Source organism: Apodemus sylvaticus, chromosome 14 (assembly GCF_947179515.1).
Source record: "Apodemus sylvaticus chromosome 14, mApoSyl1.1, whole genome shotgun sequence".
NCBI lineage: Eukaryota > Metazoa > Chordata > Mammalia > Rodentia > Muridae > Apodemus > Apodemus sylvaticus.
Window position 1 is genome coordinate 52,069,132 of NC_067485.1, and position 13,635 is coordinate 52,082,766.

At 38.6% G+C, this 13,635-nt stretch overlaps 1 protein-coding gene across 1 annotated transcript; it reads right to left on the reverse strand.

Moving 5' to 3' along the window:
* Positions 1 to 1,677: 1,677 nt before the first annotated feature.
* On the reverse strand, positions 1,678 to 13,563 carry Psma2 (proteasome 20S subunit alpha 2). Its single transcript, XM_052156955.1, has 8 exons — positions 13,449 to 13,563; positions 10,953 to 11,029; positions 9,821 to 9,953; positions 7,615 to 7,737; positions 5,902 to 5,983; positions 3,131 to 3,204; positions 2,026 to 2,083; positions 1,678 to 1,937 (listed from the first exon to the last, which is right to left on the reverse strand). The coding sequence occupies exons 1-8, from the start codon at positions 13,487 to 13,489 to the stop codon at positions 1,821 to 1,823; spliced, it is 705 nt and encodes a 234-aa protein (XP_052012915.1). The 5' UTR covers positions 13,490 to 13,563; the 3' UTR covers positions 1,678 to 1,820.
* Positions 13,564 to 13,635: the final 72 nt, after the last annotated feature.

A 13,635-nucleotide genomic window follows, 5' to 3' on the forward strand; every position in this document is an offset into this window, starting at 1 on the left:
ACATCCATGTTTCTCAGCTAGTAACTTTGCAAAGCAAAATTTATGGTAAGGACTTTGAGACAAAAGCTTTCCAGATACAACCAAATGTTGGGAGAAGCTATGAACACTGGGAACATTATTAATACACAAGATAAAGAAACTAAAATCCACAAGCCTAAAATGATTTGAGTTTATATAATGAGTTCCTACATCAAAGAATGAGTTTCTGAACTAGGACAAAAAGGGAACAGATTAGATTCAAGGTCAATGAAAAGAATTACTTTGTTCAGTCTTGTGAACAAAGGGATTGGAGTTGTAGGCAGTTTTCCATTTAATGGAGACAGAATATATCTGGCCCGGAATCTAATGTTTCCGCTGCTCTGTTTGCACTTTCCTTGTCTTAAATTTATATACTTTTACTTTCTTCTTTGATTTATAAATGTTGACATTCTTCTGGGTTTCTTGGTTTGAGGAGCCAGGCTCTCCTCTATGTAGCCCTTGCTGTCCTGGAACTCTGCATACCAGCCTAGCATTGAATTCAAATCCACCCACCTCTGCTGTGCTGGGATTAAAGGCCTGTGCAACCACCACTCAGCATCCTCTGTTGTGTTTTGCTTTTTTAACACTGGACATCAGGTTTAAACAAATTAAATAGCAGCTTAACAGAAATTATATTTACACACACAAACCCACCAAAGTGGGAGAGAAACCTTTTAATTCAGTGGTTGTCAACCTAATTTTTTTGTTGCTACTTAGCTGTAATTTTGCTGTTATGAATCATAATGTAAATATTTGTTTTCCCAAAGCTTAGAAGACCCCTATGAGTCATTGAAACCCCTAAGGAGGCTGCAACCTACAGAGTGAGAACCACTACTCTATTCTTTGCAGTCAGATAATTCAAAAACAAAACAAACAAACAAAAACTCTCAGGATTACTACTGTGCTGGATTCAAATACACCAAGGTATATCTAGAGAGATTAATGATACCCAAGACACCTTTAGTAAGTTTTAAGTATTTTGTGTTTTACCTGCATGTATGTCTGTGTATATGTGCTTACCTGATGCCCACACGTGTTAAGAGAGTTTCAGCTCTTCTGAAATTGGATCTCTAGATGATTGTGAACCAAGCATGTGGGTATTTGGAACTAAACCCAAATTCTCGACAAGAGCAGCAACTGCTCTCAACCAATGAGCCCTCTCTCTAGTTCCTCAATACACATCTTAAAATGAAGGGCACTGCAGAGGGTAAGATTTACCATAATCTAGGGAATCCTTTTAATAGTTTAGCTACATGAGATGCAGAAACAAACAGGATCCAGCACTCCATGATTTATTTACTCATGTCTCCTAGGAGAGCAATTTTGTTTGGCACTGCATGGCTATAGTACAACTGCAGATGCTCCAAGGCCTTGCAGAACCACATCCAAAAGCCTGACACAGTCCTAGTCCGTTTCATGAATTTATCAAAGTACAGATTCTTCCAGTTCCAAAAGCCAGGATCTATTATTAAAAACCAAAATTGTCTTTTATGGAAACATAGGTGTATTTGGTAGTAAAAGGGGCAATGAGATCTAGTAAGGAAAATATATGAAAATCAAGAGTGATTTTACCATTTACTTTGCAGTGTAATTTCCAAAAGTCAACTATGATAAAGTAAGAAAGAAGTATCTGCAAACTTTCCTCTTAAGAACTAAACATTGGTTTTAACAGTTTATTATGATTATTATTTTTAAAATGTGAATCCATTAAACCATGTAGAAATGAGTCTGCACAAACAAAACATACTTTAAACATGAAAAAGTAGAGTGTGTGAGATCTTGACTGTTCGGGCACATCTTCGTTACGCTATAGCAGCCAAGTAATCCCTCACTTCAGTTGGGGTGAGCCTCCTAAAGCCAGCTTCATTGCAGATCCCAACTTCTATGTTATCTTCTGTCATTTGCCCTTCAAAGCTTTCCTAATTTAGAAGGGAAGGAAAATGGTCAATTTCACAAGCAGATCATTAGAAAACTATTTGAAATCTAGTTGGTGGATACTGAGCTAACCTTTAGGGTTAGGATGGCTGTATGGATGGCATCTTCCAGTTCTAGGTCTTCGTTATATCTAAAGAAAAAAATTGAAAAACATAATAGCTTGTTTAGATTCTTCATGTTTATTTTAAATAACAGAGAAACATGAAATCATTTTTAAAAATATAACCCAATGAGACAGCTATCCCCAAATAAAGTAACACTTGCTACTGAAATTCTAACACCATAAAACAATTCATTATAAAATTGCACTTTATGTTTTAGCAATACTACAATAAAAGTCAAACTGCTGCTAAAATCACGTTATTGTAAGTTATGACACAGTGTGCTGAAGACTCATTAATAGGTAAAAGTTAATGAGCTTTACAAGACTGAGGTTACAAATTGATTAAAAGTCTAAAATCTTTAATAACCTTACATGAAAATCATACAGACAATCATCATGTGTTATACCTCAATTATAAAATACTCTGTCTAAAACATTACAGACTTCTGGAGTACAGTGAGCACACTGAATTCAGAATATCACCAGGAATAAAGAGTGCCTTGTGGTCTGCACTGACAGCAAATGTTACACAGCGCTTCCTTCCTACTTTAGCAAATACACATATCATGTGATCTGCTCAATACCAACTATCAGTCTCACAATTTTTGTTTTGTTTGAAAGAGGTCCTAATTTTGTATCATAGCCTGGACTATAGACCACTCTGTAGCCCAGGCTGGCCTTAACTTACAGCAATCTTCCTGCCTTATCTTCACAATTGCTAAAATTGCAAGCACGAACAAGCAAAAGCAGGTGGAGCCTTGTGAGTCAGATGCACACACGGCAAGTTTCAGAGCCAGAGGTACATGGATAAGTTCTGTCGACTACTCCCACAACCCCAGATAAATATTTACAAAAATGAAACACGGTTGAACAATATCCTTAAGAAATAATATTACCACTAACTTCACTGAAGACTAAGAAAACAAAATATTAGAATGTTTTTTCTATTACCTCTAGCAAAACTCACATATATAGTGATTCAATGGACTTGTTAGATCTGGGAGAGCAATTTTTCCAAGAGTTCTGAAATTCAAATTATCCGTCTACCCTGGAATCTGATCCTGGGAAGCCTACCTTTTCTCAAGGAAAGTTTTCCCGTTTACATAGTTCTTTCCCATTGCTGTGGCCTTCCAGGCAAAGTAAGCTCCCTAATCAGGAGAGACAAAGACATTTTAAAACATTCACACAACTGTATTACTTTGGTATCTCTCTGTAACTCTAGTCTCTAACTTCTAAAGTCATGATTATTTATTAAAACTGAATGGCAATTTCACAGAGTTAAGTTTTGTTTAAAAGCTGTAGAACAAAAAACAAGAGTCATGAGTAATCTTAGGTTAATGGCTATGGTGATGGTTTACTTTGGTATTTACACATGTATACACACATACATAGATACACATCAAAACCCATCAGACAGGTAACAACAAGTTAGTGCAATTATTATATAATTTTAAGGCAAGATAAACAGAAGTAGGAATTAAAGTAAAATATAAAAATTAGTATCTGAGCTTAATGGAGGGAATGCATCTAAACTGCACATTATCCTGAAACCTAGGGACCCCTTATCATCTTTACTGAATAGAGATGGATTTTTATGGAAAATATCAAAACCTTTGAATGTTTTAATGGTATCATGAAAACATTGGCAACAGTGAAAGGTTTCTAAATATTTAACAATCAAAATTTGCTCAAAATCAGTGTGTAAAGACTCCAAGGTGTTTAGAGGCAGCTCTCGCCATGCTGCCTAAGTGATGTCCCCGGAGCTCTGCCTCAGAATGTACATGAGTACTCTGCACTGTCTGCGCCAACATGCCACACAGCACCAGTCAATACTTATCTGAGACTACTATAGGTCAGGGAGTGGTGCTTTTATAAAAACATACTGATTTAATTACAAGAAATAAAGGACAATGTTGTCCTATCATCATTCCTCAGCCTAGATCCCACTGTTACAATTTTTTTTAACTTAAAATTGTTATTGGGCTGTAGACTTGAGTTTCATTAAGAGAATATTAAATGAATTTTGGATTGGGTTTAGAATTTGCAATATTTTTTCAAATGACCCTAAGCATTTTCCTAACACTTTGGCAGCAAGTATTTCTGTGAAGTGGGTACCCTTAGCATTGACAAGTATAAAATCAAAATATCAACTCTGAAAAAAATGTTGACATTCCAAGATCCTGCAGATTCAAATATTCTCTAAAGACTTAATTTTTTCTGTAAAAATAAACAAGATCATCTATCTCATTACGACGCAAACTTGCTTCTGTTTTAAATAAAAGCTAAAAGTATATGCACATCAAAGAACTGTTTTCAGATAGCTTTGTGGCTTACGTCAGTTAGTATCTTACTTGTGTACCCATTTCATATTTACCATGGTTACAATTACTTTCCCAGGTGAAAAGCAGTGGCAAGTGGAATGTTTAAGAAGCCCTACATGTAATAGCCACATCTGGGCAAGCCAAGCATGCAGAGGAAAGCTTGTCAGGTGGGCATATCCTTTTAGTGTCAGATTAGAAAAGGACAGCAAAGAGTGAAAGCAGTCCCAAGGGACTGCTGCCTTCTTCACCTGACTGGGAAGGCAAGACCGCAGCCAAGCCAGTTAGCTCAAGAAGCTCACAGATAGCCTCAAAAGTTGATTACTGCCGGGGCGGTGGTGGCGCACACCTTTAAGCACTTGGGAGGCAAAGGCAGGTGGATTTCTGAGTTCAAGCCAGCCAGGTCTACGGAGTGAGTTCCAGGATAGCCAGGGCTATACAGAGAAACCATGTTTCGAAAAACCAAAAACCAAAAACAGATAAAGATTATAAAGCTTGCATCAAGAGGACAGACTTGTAATTATCTAACAAATCATAATTAAAACTTCACTCCTTAAACTTCAACTTTTTCTTAGGCTTTTCCTCACAGCAAATGGAACAATGTAGAATAAACCCAGATCTAGATATCAACTTTCTGCTTTAGTAAAAACAGCTCAGGGCTGGAGAGATGGCTCAGTGGTTAAGAGCACTGACCGCTCTTCCAGAGGTCCTGAGTTCAATTCCCAGCAACTACACATGGTGGCTCACAACCATCTGTAATGTGATCCGATGCACTCTTCTGGTGTGTGTCTGAAGACAGCTACAGTGTACTCACATAAATAAAAGTAAATAAATTAAAACAAAACAAAACAAAACAAAAAACCCCAGCTCAATCAAGACACCAGTTATTACATAATCACCTTGCATACTCAAGGCAGTCCCAGTTTTCAACAAACTCATGACAAACTATAACACTGGCCTCTGGTTATACATCTGACTGAACTGTTTGCAAGGTAACAGAGTCACAAAGTAACAAGAATTCAAAAGACCTAATGAAATTTGATACAACTAGTACATGCAGATTCTAGCACATACTAATGAACATGACCAAAAAATGGTGAAAACTAATGTATCATATAGTTTATCAAAGACAGCACTATAAAAATGATGAATGAACAAACAAATGTGTACTACTTTATACATTTTATATATATATATAAAAGCGAAGGAGCTTGAGAAATGGCTTAGGGATAGGAGCACATCCTGCTCTTAGAGAGGGCCTGAGTGCTAGCCGCAAGCACCTTAACTCCAGACTCAGTGGGGTCTGACTCCTCTGTCCTCCACAGGCACCTGCAGTGAGTCACATGCATACAACCACAGACACACATGAATACACATAATTCAAGGTAAAATATTTTACCAATCTTTAAAAACAAGAGAAAAAGAAGGAAAATACTGCTAAACATTAAAGTTTTATGGTTTCTATTTTTATTACATGTATAAAAAACAATTCTAATAAATATTTCAAATATATGTAATGATACTTACAGATGGATCTGACTGAAATAAATATGGTCGTCCCTCATTCCACCCACAAATAAGTAAAGAAACACCAAATGGACGAACACCACTATAGAAAGAAAACAAAAATGATTTGGAATAACGTAAGAATTTATATTTACTCACAAGAAAAGTAATTATCAAGTAAACTGAATTAGACTTCTTAACTTTAATTTCTAAATGAACCAATATAAAGCGAATTATCCGTATTACTCTTAGGAGCAGCAGTAAGCCCAAATCAAATGATTTCCTTCCTAAAAGTTCACCAGAAATTAATTCTCAGTGCAACATAACTACAAAATTGCATCTTTAAGAGATCAAAGATGGTGGAAGACACTAGGTCGCCGGTTCCATCCTAGAAAAGGTAAATGTTTTTTCCCAGAGTAGGTTTGGTCTTGTAAAAGTGAATTCGTTTCTTTGGAGTGGGCCACCCTACTGTGGGCCTCTTACTGTATGACCTCTGCCCATGCAAATAATTATGAACCATGTCCCTAGACGTGCAGACCTCTGAACTAAATAAACCTGGCTCAGGTATTTTGTTAAAACAACATGAAGTGACTAGGCAAACACTTATAAATAATGGTATTACTATCTAAGCATGGAGAAACACGTACAAACATTTAATAAATGCCTCTTTCGCTGGGCGGTGGTGGTGCACGCCTGTAATCCTAGCACTCTCGGAGGCAGAGGCAGGGGGATTTCTGAGTTCGAGGCCAGCCTGGTCTACAGAGTGAGTTCCAGGACAGCCCAGGGCTATACAGAAAAACCCTGTCTCTAAAAAACCAAATCCTAAAAACCTAAAAAATAAATAAAAAAATAAATGCCTCTTTCCTACTAGGCTTAAGTATCAGCAATTACTTTTACACTATTTCATTCACAGTATGATTTAAGAATATTAGGGCACTGGAGAGATGCTTAGAGGTTAAAAGCCCTGGCTGCTTTGAGGTCTTGAGTTCAATTCCCAGCACCCACATGATAGCTCACAACCATCTCGAACTTGCAGTCTTCATATGATCATCATGGAATTGATGCCCTCCCTCTTCTGGTGTATACAGACATACATGAAGACAAAATACCCATATACATAAAATACATACATAAATAAATCTTAAAACAACAAAAGAATATTGGAATTAAAATGTTATTGCAGTGGTGGCGCACACCTGTAATCCCAGCACTTTGGGAGGCAGAGGCAGGCGGATTTCTGAGTTCGAGGCCAGTCCAGTCTACAGAGTGGGTTCCAAGACAGCCAGGACTACACAGAGAAACCCTGTCTCGAAAAACCAAACCAAACCAAACCAAACCAAACAAAAAAAAAAAAAAAGGTTACAAAGATCATCAGCAAAGGGCTTTCTTGAAATCAAGATGCTATGTCTGTCTGCTGTTAGATAAGAACACATTTCCCCCTTTTTTCTTCCTTTTGAGACAGTATCTAATGATGCAATCCAAATTTGCCTTGAATTTGTGATCTACCACCCTCATTGTTCCTGAACACTAGGTTTATAGGTATATATCACCACATATTGCCACATTTTACCTTAAGAAATTATTTCAAGTCAAATCCAAAAACAATTGTTATCGTAGTGATTTTCTTCATTGTTCAGCAACTACAGAAGATTTCTACATACCTGTTTTCTTTTACACTATGTTTTTCTTCTTCGAATTCATAATGCATTTCTTCCAGTAATAAAAGTGACTTACCCTGACTGGGTATACTCCTGCATCACAGACGCTACTCTCTGTACCAGCTGGGCTGTGGGGATGGGTTCTTGGTAAACAAGATAGTATTGCTGAGCAAGTTTCCGAGCTCTGTGTACAAGAACTCTAAGGCAATAGAAAGAAATAATTAAAATGTTGACACTCTACTAACTCCCCTACATCTTTCTTCTAAAAGAACATATGATACAGACTTAGCATGTGTGTCTCTTTAGCAGCCATCAGCTCAGAGTTAGCCTTACTCTTGATGCCGGACTCCAGTGGATTTAGAAAAGCAACATTAGAGAATCACAGTAGGAAACAACAGAAAGAGAAGCAGGGACTAGAGCAGTTAGTAACAGAGTAAGGGACCTGGAGAGATAGGTTAACCATTAAGAGCATGGAGGACCCAGGTTCAACACCTAGCACCCACATGGTGGCTCTCAACAATTTTAACTCTTTTTTGAGTAGATCCAATATCTCTTCTGGCCACTGCATGCACTTGAAGCAGATACACATGCAGGTGAAACATCCACACACTCTATTAAGGTATGGATTTATTTAACACAGTGAGAACTTTGTGTCTCCCTCTGTGACAGCTTCCAGACTACCCCCATGTCTTCAGGGAAGTCTATTTATAACACACTACAACCATCCCAATACACACATATAAATCTGGGCATTTTGCCACAGCCTCTGTCTTTCCTGTAGTCTACCTTAAATTTTGCCTACAATTCAGAATAGACTTCAAAGATTTAGGGGAAAAAAAAACAGTAAGAAACTACTGTTTAAGGCTGGGCAGTGGTGACGCACGCCTTTAATCCCAGCACTTGTGAGGCAAAGGCAGACGGATTTCTGAGTATGAGGCCAGCCTGGTCTACAAAGTGAGTTCCAGGATAGCCAGGACTATACAGAGAAACCCTGTCTCAAAAAACCAAAAAAACTAAAAATAAAAAAAAGAAACTGCTGTTTAGATAAGGCATGAAATCCTACTATTGTGATGGTTAATCCTGGATATCAACATAACTATAACTGGAATTAAAAGGGATCTAAGTTCCTGTAAGGAATTTTTTAAAATAAGATTATTTGAAGCAGGAAACACCACACTAAATCTGGGCTATACTTTCTGGTGGCAACCCAGATAAAAAGGACACTCCTTTGGACACTCCTTTAGGGTCCTTCCGTTCTCTAGCTGGATAGTGTCTATGCTGTTGCTGCTGCCTGTATTAAGTACAACTTCTTCAGGACTCCAAGACACGTTGAAGAATAGCAGCCTTCAGGAATCCCTCAGGACTCCAGCATTAGAGGGGGGCTGCTGAGACATGCAGCCTTGTGAAGTGAACGACTTCTGTATTCTCAGACTTTCTGTCACCAGATAGCCAATATTGGATTGCCCAGGCTACAACCTATAAACTAGTCTAAAAAGACACACACATACAAAATCAGTTCTGTTCCTTTAGAAAACCTAACAACTATATAGCAATCAAATATAGTCAGACAAAAGGACTTTCTCTTCACCTGCTCTTGCGCCACTTGTCTGAAGCATGTACTTATCATTCTGATACTCAAGTCCTTCCCTTAAATTTATTTTCTCATCAATAGTCCTCTGCACTGTCCATTCTACACAGTGGTATAGAACTTTCCATGGCAGGAAAGCAAATCATGTTTTGATAAACCCAGTGGCTCATAATTCAAAGTAAAACTCTACCTTGTCTTTTAAATTTAAAATAATTTTCATTTTAATTGTATATGGTAAAAAGCTGCCAATCTTTTTCAACATACTGGGACCTCAATGTAACAAGCGTTACTCTCTTTTCTATAAGCCTGAGTTCTGCCTGGCCCCCCAGAAGCCTTCAGACTTAGAGACAGTTATCCCTTTGAGAAAAGTAGATATAAACAGAACGATGTTAACTCTACATGGCCCAGGGTTTTTCTTGTTGCCCAAATCACTGTAACAATGTGTTATTATAGCATGAATACATTCAATCATTTTTAAGGTGCTTTAAAACACCAAAGCCCTTCCAACCAAGTCCTTGGATGGAGGAAATGAGACAGTGATGAGAAAGAACAGGAAAGAAAGCATGCAATTCATCACCTCTCTTACAACCATGTATCACAAGACCGACCTCCACAAAGTAACCCTTACAGGCAAACAAGACATAGCTATCGTCAGGCTGTCGTGACGAGAAGCCACCCTAACAGCAGGCCACACCTGTAGTCGGGGCCCATGCCACTGTACACCAGGCCGGTGTGCTTGGTTATGGGCTCCACCTTGTGGACGCTCCTCTCATCGTACAGGATGGATTTCTGCTTTTTCTCAGTCGCCAATACCACACCATTTGCAGCTTAAAAGGAAGAGGAAAAAAGATTAATATTATAACGTATTCCTCAGCATTCTACTTACAAATGCATTAAACTCAAATCTGTTGCCTTCTCAAGATTGTAAATCTTGGGGGTTGGTGAGATGGCTCAGCAGTTAAGAGCACAGACTGCTCTTCTGAAGGTCCTGAGTTCAAATCCCAGCAACCACATGGTGGCCCACAACCGTCTGTAATGAGATCTGATGCCCTCTTCTGGTGTGTCTGAAGATAGCAACGGTGCACTTACATATAAAAATAAATAAATCTTAAAAAAAAGATTGTAAATCTTCTGGATTCTTACATTAAAAAAAAAAAATTCCCATAGCTGCAGGTAGTACCCAGTCTCTCAATATTTTCAGGTTTATTGGTCTTAATCTAGTTAATCTTTCTAATACAAATAATAAGAGATTTCTCTATAAGGATACTAAAACATACAATAATTTTATCTTCAGATGTTTCATAATCAGCCCTTTGTAAAGAAGATAAAACTCCAAAGAAAACCAGAATCAGTGAAAAAATGAATTATTAGTTTCCTAAAAAGACTACTTATGAATTATTACAATAGATTAAAATTCTAGCCAGGCAGTGGTGGTGCACGCCTTTAATCCCAGCTTTTGGGAAGCAGAAGCAGGAGGATTTCTGAGTTCGAGGCCAGTCTGGTCTACAGAGTGAATTCCAGGACAGCCAGGGCTACACAGAGAAACCCTATCTCGAAAAGCCAAAAAAATAAAAAATAAAAAAATAAAATACTATTATTTGCTGTAAATGTAAATTACTGTGTTGAATGTTGTTTTTGAAACTTCATAATTCTTTAATCTAACAAAAAGATCAATAAGAATTATGTACTTAACATCTATTTCAGAATTGTATTTTTGTAACTTCAAAATTCTCTAAACTAACAAAAAGACTGTTAAGTGTTACACACATACATCTACTTCAGGTAACTGTTAACAAGCCTCTGAAGAGAAGGAAACATCGAATTACCTTTGATTCCCACGGATGGGGCCCCTCCAGCTACAGCGGCCAAAGCATATTCAATCTGCACAAGCTTGCCGGATGGGCTGGAAGAGAAACAAGGCACGCTCACTGCTCACACATTCTCACACTACAGGCACACCTGACAGAAGGAAAAGAGGCCAAACCTCACCAATCAAACCTTCTGGACTTTGAAATCTACCCTGAAGGCATTTGGAAACTAAGCTAACAGACTTGGATGCGCATGAATGGGCACTAATTCTCCTTCCTGTGTTCTGCTGCTATTGTTCTCCCCACCTCTGGTGGGCAAAGCATTCCTTCTATTGCCTTGCCCGGTTCACCACTCACTTCAGGCAAACATACCGAGTAACCAAGCAGCTTCTGTACTCACGCGTCCCAGCACCCCACTGCCTCTCTCAATACAATCCCCAGCAACACATCTGGTAGAACTCACATGGTAGACACCAATTTGTGTGTGTGTGTGTGTGTGTTCTAGCACCCTTTATATTTGTTTTTTTTTTCTTTTTTTTTTATTGGATATATTTTTTAATTTACATTTCAAATGATTTCCCCTTTTCTGACCCCCCCCCAGTCCCCGAAAGTCACATAAGCCCCCTTCCCTCCCCCTGTTCTCCCACCCACCCCTTCCCACTTCCCTGTTCTGGTTTTGCCCTATACTGCTACACTGAGTCTTTCCAGAACCAGGCCACTCCTCAGTTCTTCTTATACCTCATTTGATGTGTGGATTAGGTTTTGGGTATTACAGTTTTCCAGGCTAATATCCACTTATTAGTGAGTGCATACCATGATTGATCTTTTGAGTCTGGGTTACCTCACTTAGGATGATGTACTCCATCCAGCTCCATCCATTTGCCTAAGAATTTCATGAATTCATTGTTTCTAATGGCTGAATAGTACTCCATTGTGTATATATACCACATTTTTTGCATCCATTATTTTGTTGAGGGATACCTGGGTCCTTTCCAGCTTCTGGCTATTATAAATAGGGCTGCTATGAACATAGTGGAGCATGTATCCTTATTACATGCTGGGGAATCCTCTGGGTATATGCCCAGGAGTGGTATAGCAGGATCTTTCGGAAGTGACGTAGACACCAATTTCTTTTGTTCATTTACCATTTTTAACTAAAAGCAAGCTCCAAGAAAACTCTTCACTTCCAAATCTCTGGCAGTTTGCACCACTAATAGTTTTAAGACTAAAAACTTTTAGTTTTTATTCCTAAAAACTATTATATTTTCTTCCTAAATAGCTAAACCTTGCCATTTTTTTAAAGACTGTAACAAAAAGAAATTAAATAATAGTAATTAAAAAAAAATCAGTCCCTCACAATCTTTGTCCATTTGTCTTAGTTATAATGAAACCACTTAGGACCATATTTATTTTGTTTACAAATATAAGTGACTACCATGCAAAATTTATTCTTTGTCCATTATATAATGAAATCATTTGCTAAAGAATTTAATGGAATTCATTCAAAGATTCCAAAACAAGAACATTAACTCACCTCTTATTCGAGACTGCAAAGGGCAATTCTCAAAAGACAATATCTTGTAACAAAACGTTTATTAATTGTTTTCAAAGCCAACAAGGTTTAAGAATTGTCCAGCTACTCGTGGACAATCTTGAAAAGTTCAATTGTCTAGGCTCATCTGTAGCTCATCATGCATAGGTAGGAGGTAATGGAAAACCACTACTTGTTACAGTTATATTCAACAAGTACATCTTGGCAGCCTTCAGTTGTCAGTCCTTAAGAAAATGGTCAAAACACAGTCCTTTGTCTACGTTCATCCGTGATTTTTCTTAAACAAGGAACAACAGTTCCCCTTAACTGCACTTTGAGAAAATATTTAACTACTTAACTCTTTCTCCCAAAACACAAAGGTCTAAAATCGTTTTAAAGCAATTTTTTAATGGATCAAGCTAAGCATTGGCCTTATCTGTTTGCGTGCGCCAAGAAAACTTGACAGGAAATTAGCTCCTTCATTTTGTACTTCTTAAGTTTCTACAGGAGCACAGGTGAAACCGAAAGCGGTGTGAGCGTCAAAGCACATTGTTACTAAATGGAGACTAAAACTCAGATTTAACAGTAAGTAAGCAAAGAAAAAGGTCGTCTCACACGTCCCATAAGGAGTCAGGGTTTCCGAAGCTCTAGCTCAGGCCTAGCTGGGCCAGTAAAGAAATCCTCGGCCTGAATAGACCAGCTAAAAACAGTCTATCTCAAAGCACCCTTTTTCTATTTTATTCTAGAGACAGAGACAGAGACAGAGACAGTGCTTGGCTTGGGGCCTCCAGTCCCTCAGCCTCCAACACCGCCGGCCTCCGTCACCGCCCAGGCCTGGCACCGAACATGACTCTGCAAAGCTACGAGTTCAGCTCCATCACCACGCGCTCCTACGAAAACACCAGCCAGATCCGACACACGGGGTCATGTCTGGGACGCTCCAGTGATCTGCAACGCATGGAGCCTGGGGTCCCCCCGGGTACCTGAATGTAGTCAGCGAGAAGCTGTAACCGCGCTCAGCCATCTTTACCGGGAAAGGTGGAACACAGACACGCACATGCGCAGTAAGTCCTTTCCTTTAATTTTCTTCTTTGCTCTGATTGGAGGAGAATCAGAAGCGCCCAGGGGCAGCTGGAAGTTGGAGTTTTTGGTTCCCAGCGGGCCTTTGAC

Excerpts from the sequence above, each read along its gene's own strand:
- Psma2 (XM_052156955.1), bottom strand. The coding sequence starts at position 13,489 with ATGGCTGAGCGCGGTTACAGCTTCTCGCTGACTACATTCAG. Across the intron at positions 5,984-7,614 it reads CAGGAGTATACCCAGTCAGG|TGGTGTTCGTCCATTTGGTG; the intron begins GTAAGTCACTTT and ends TTCTTTCTATAG. Across the intron at positions 3,205-5,901 it reads TATTTCAGTCAGATCCATCT|GGAGCTTACTTTGCCTGGAA; the intron begins GTAAGTATCATT and ends TCTCCTGATTAG.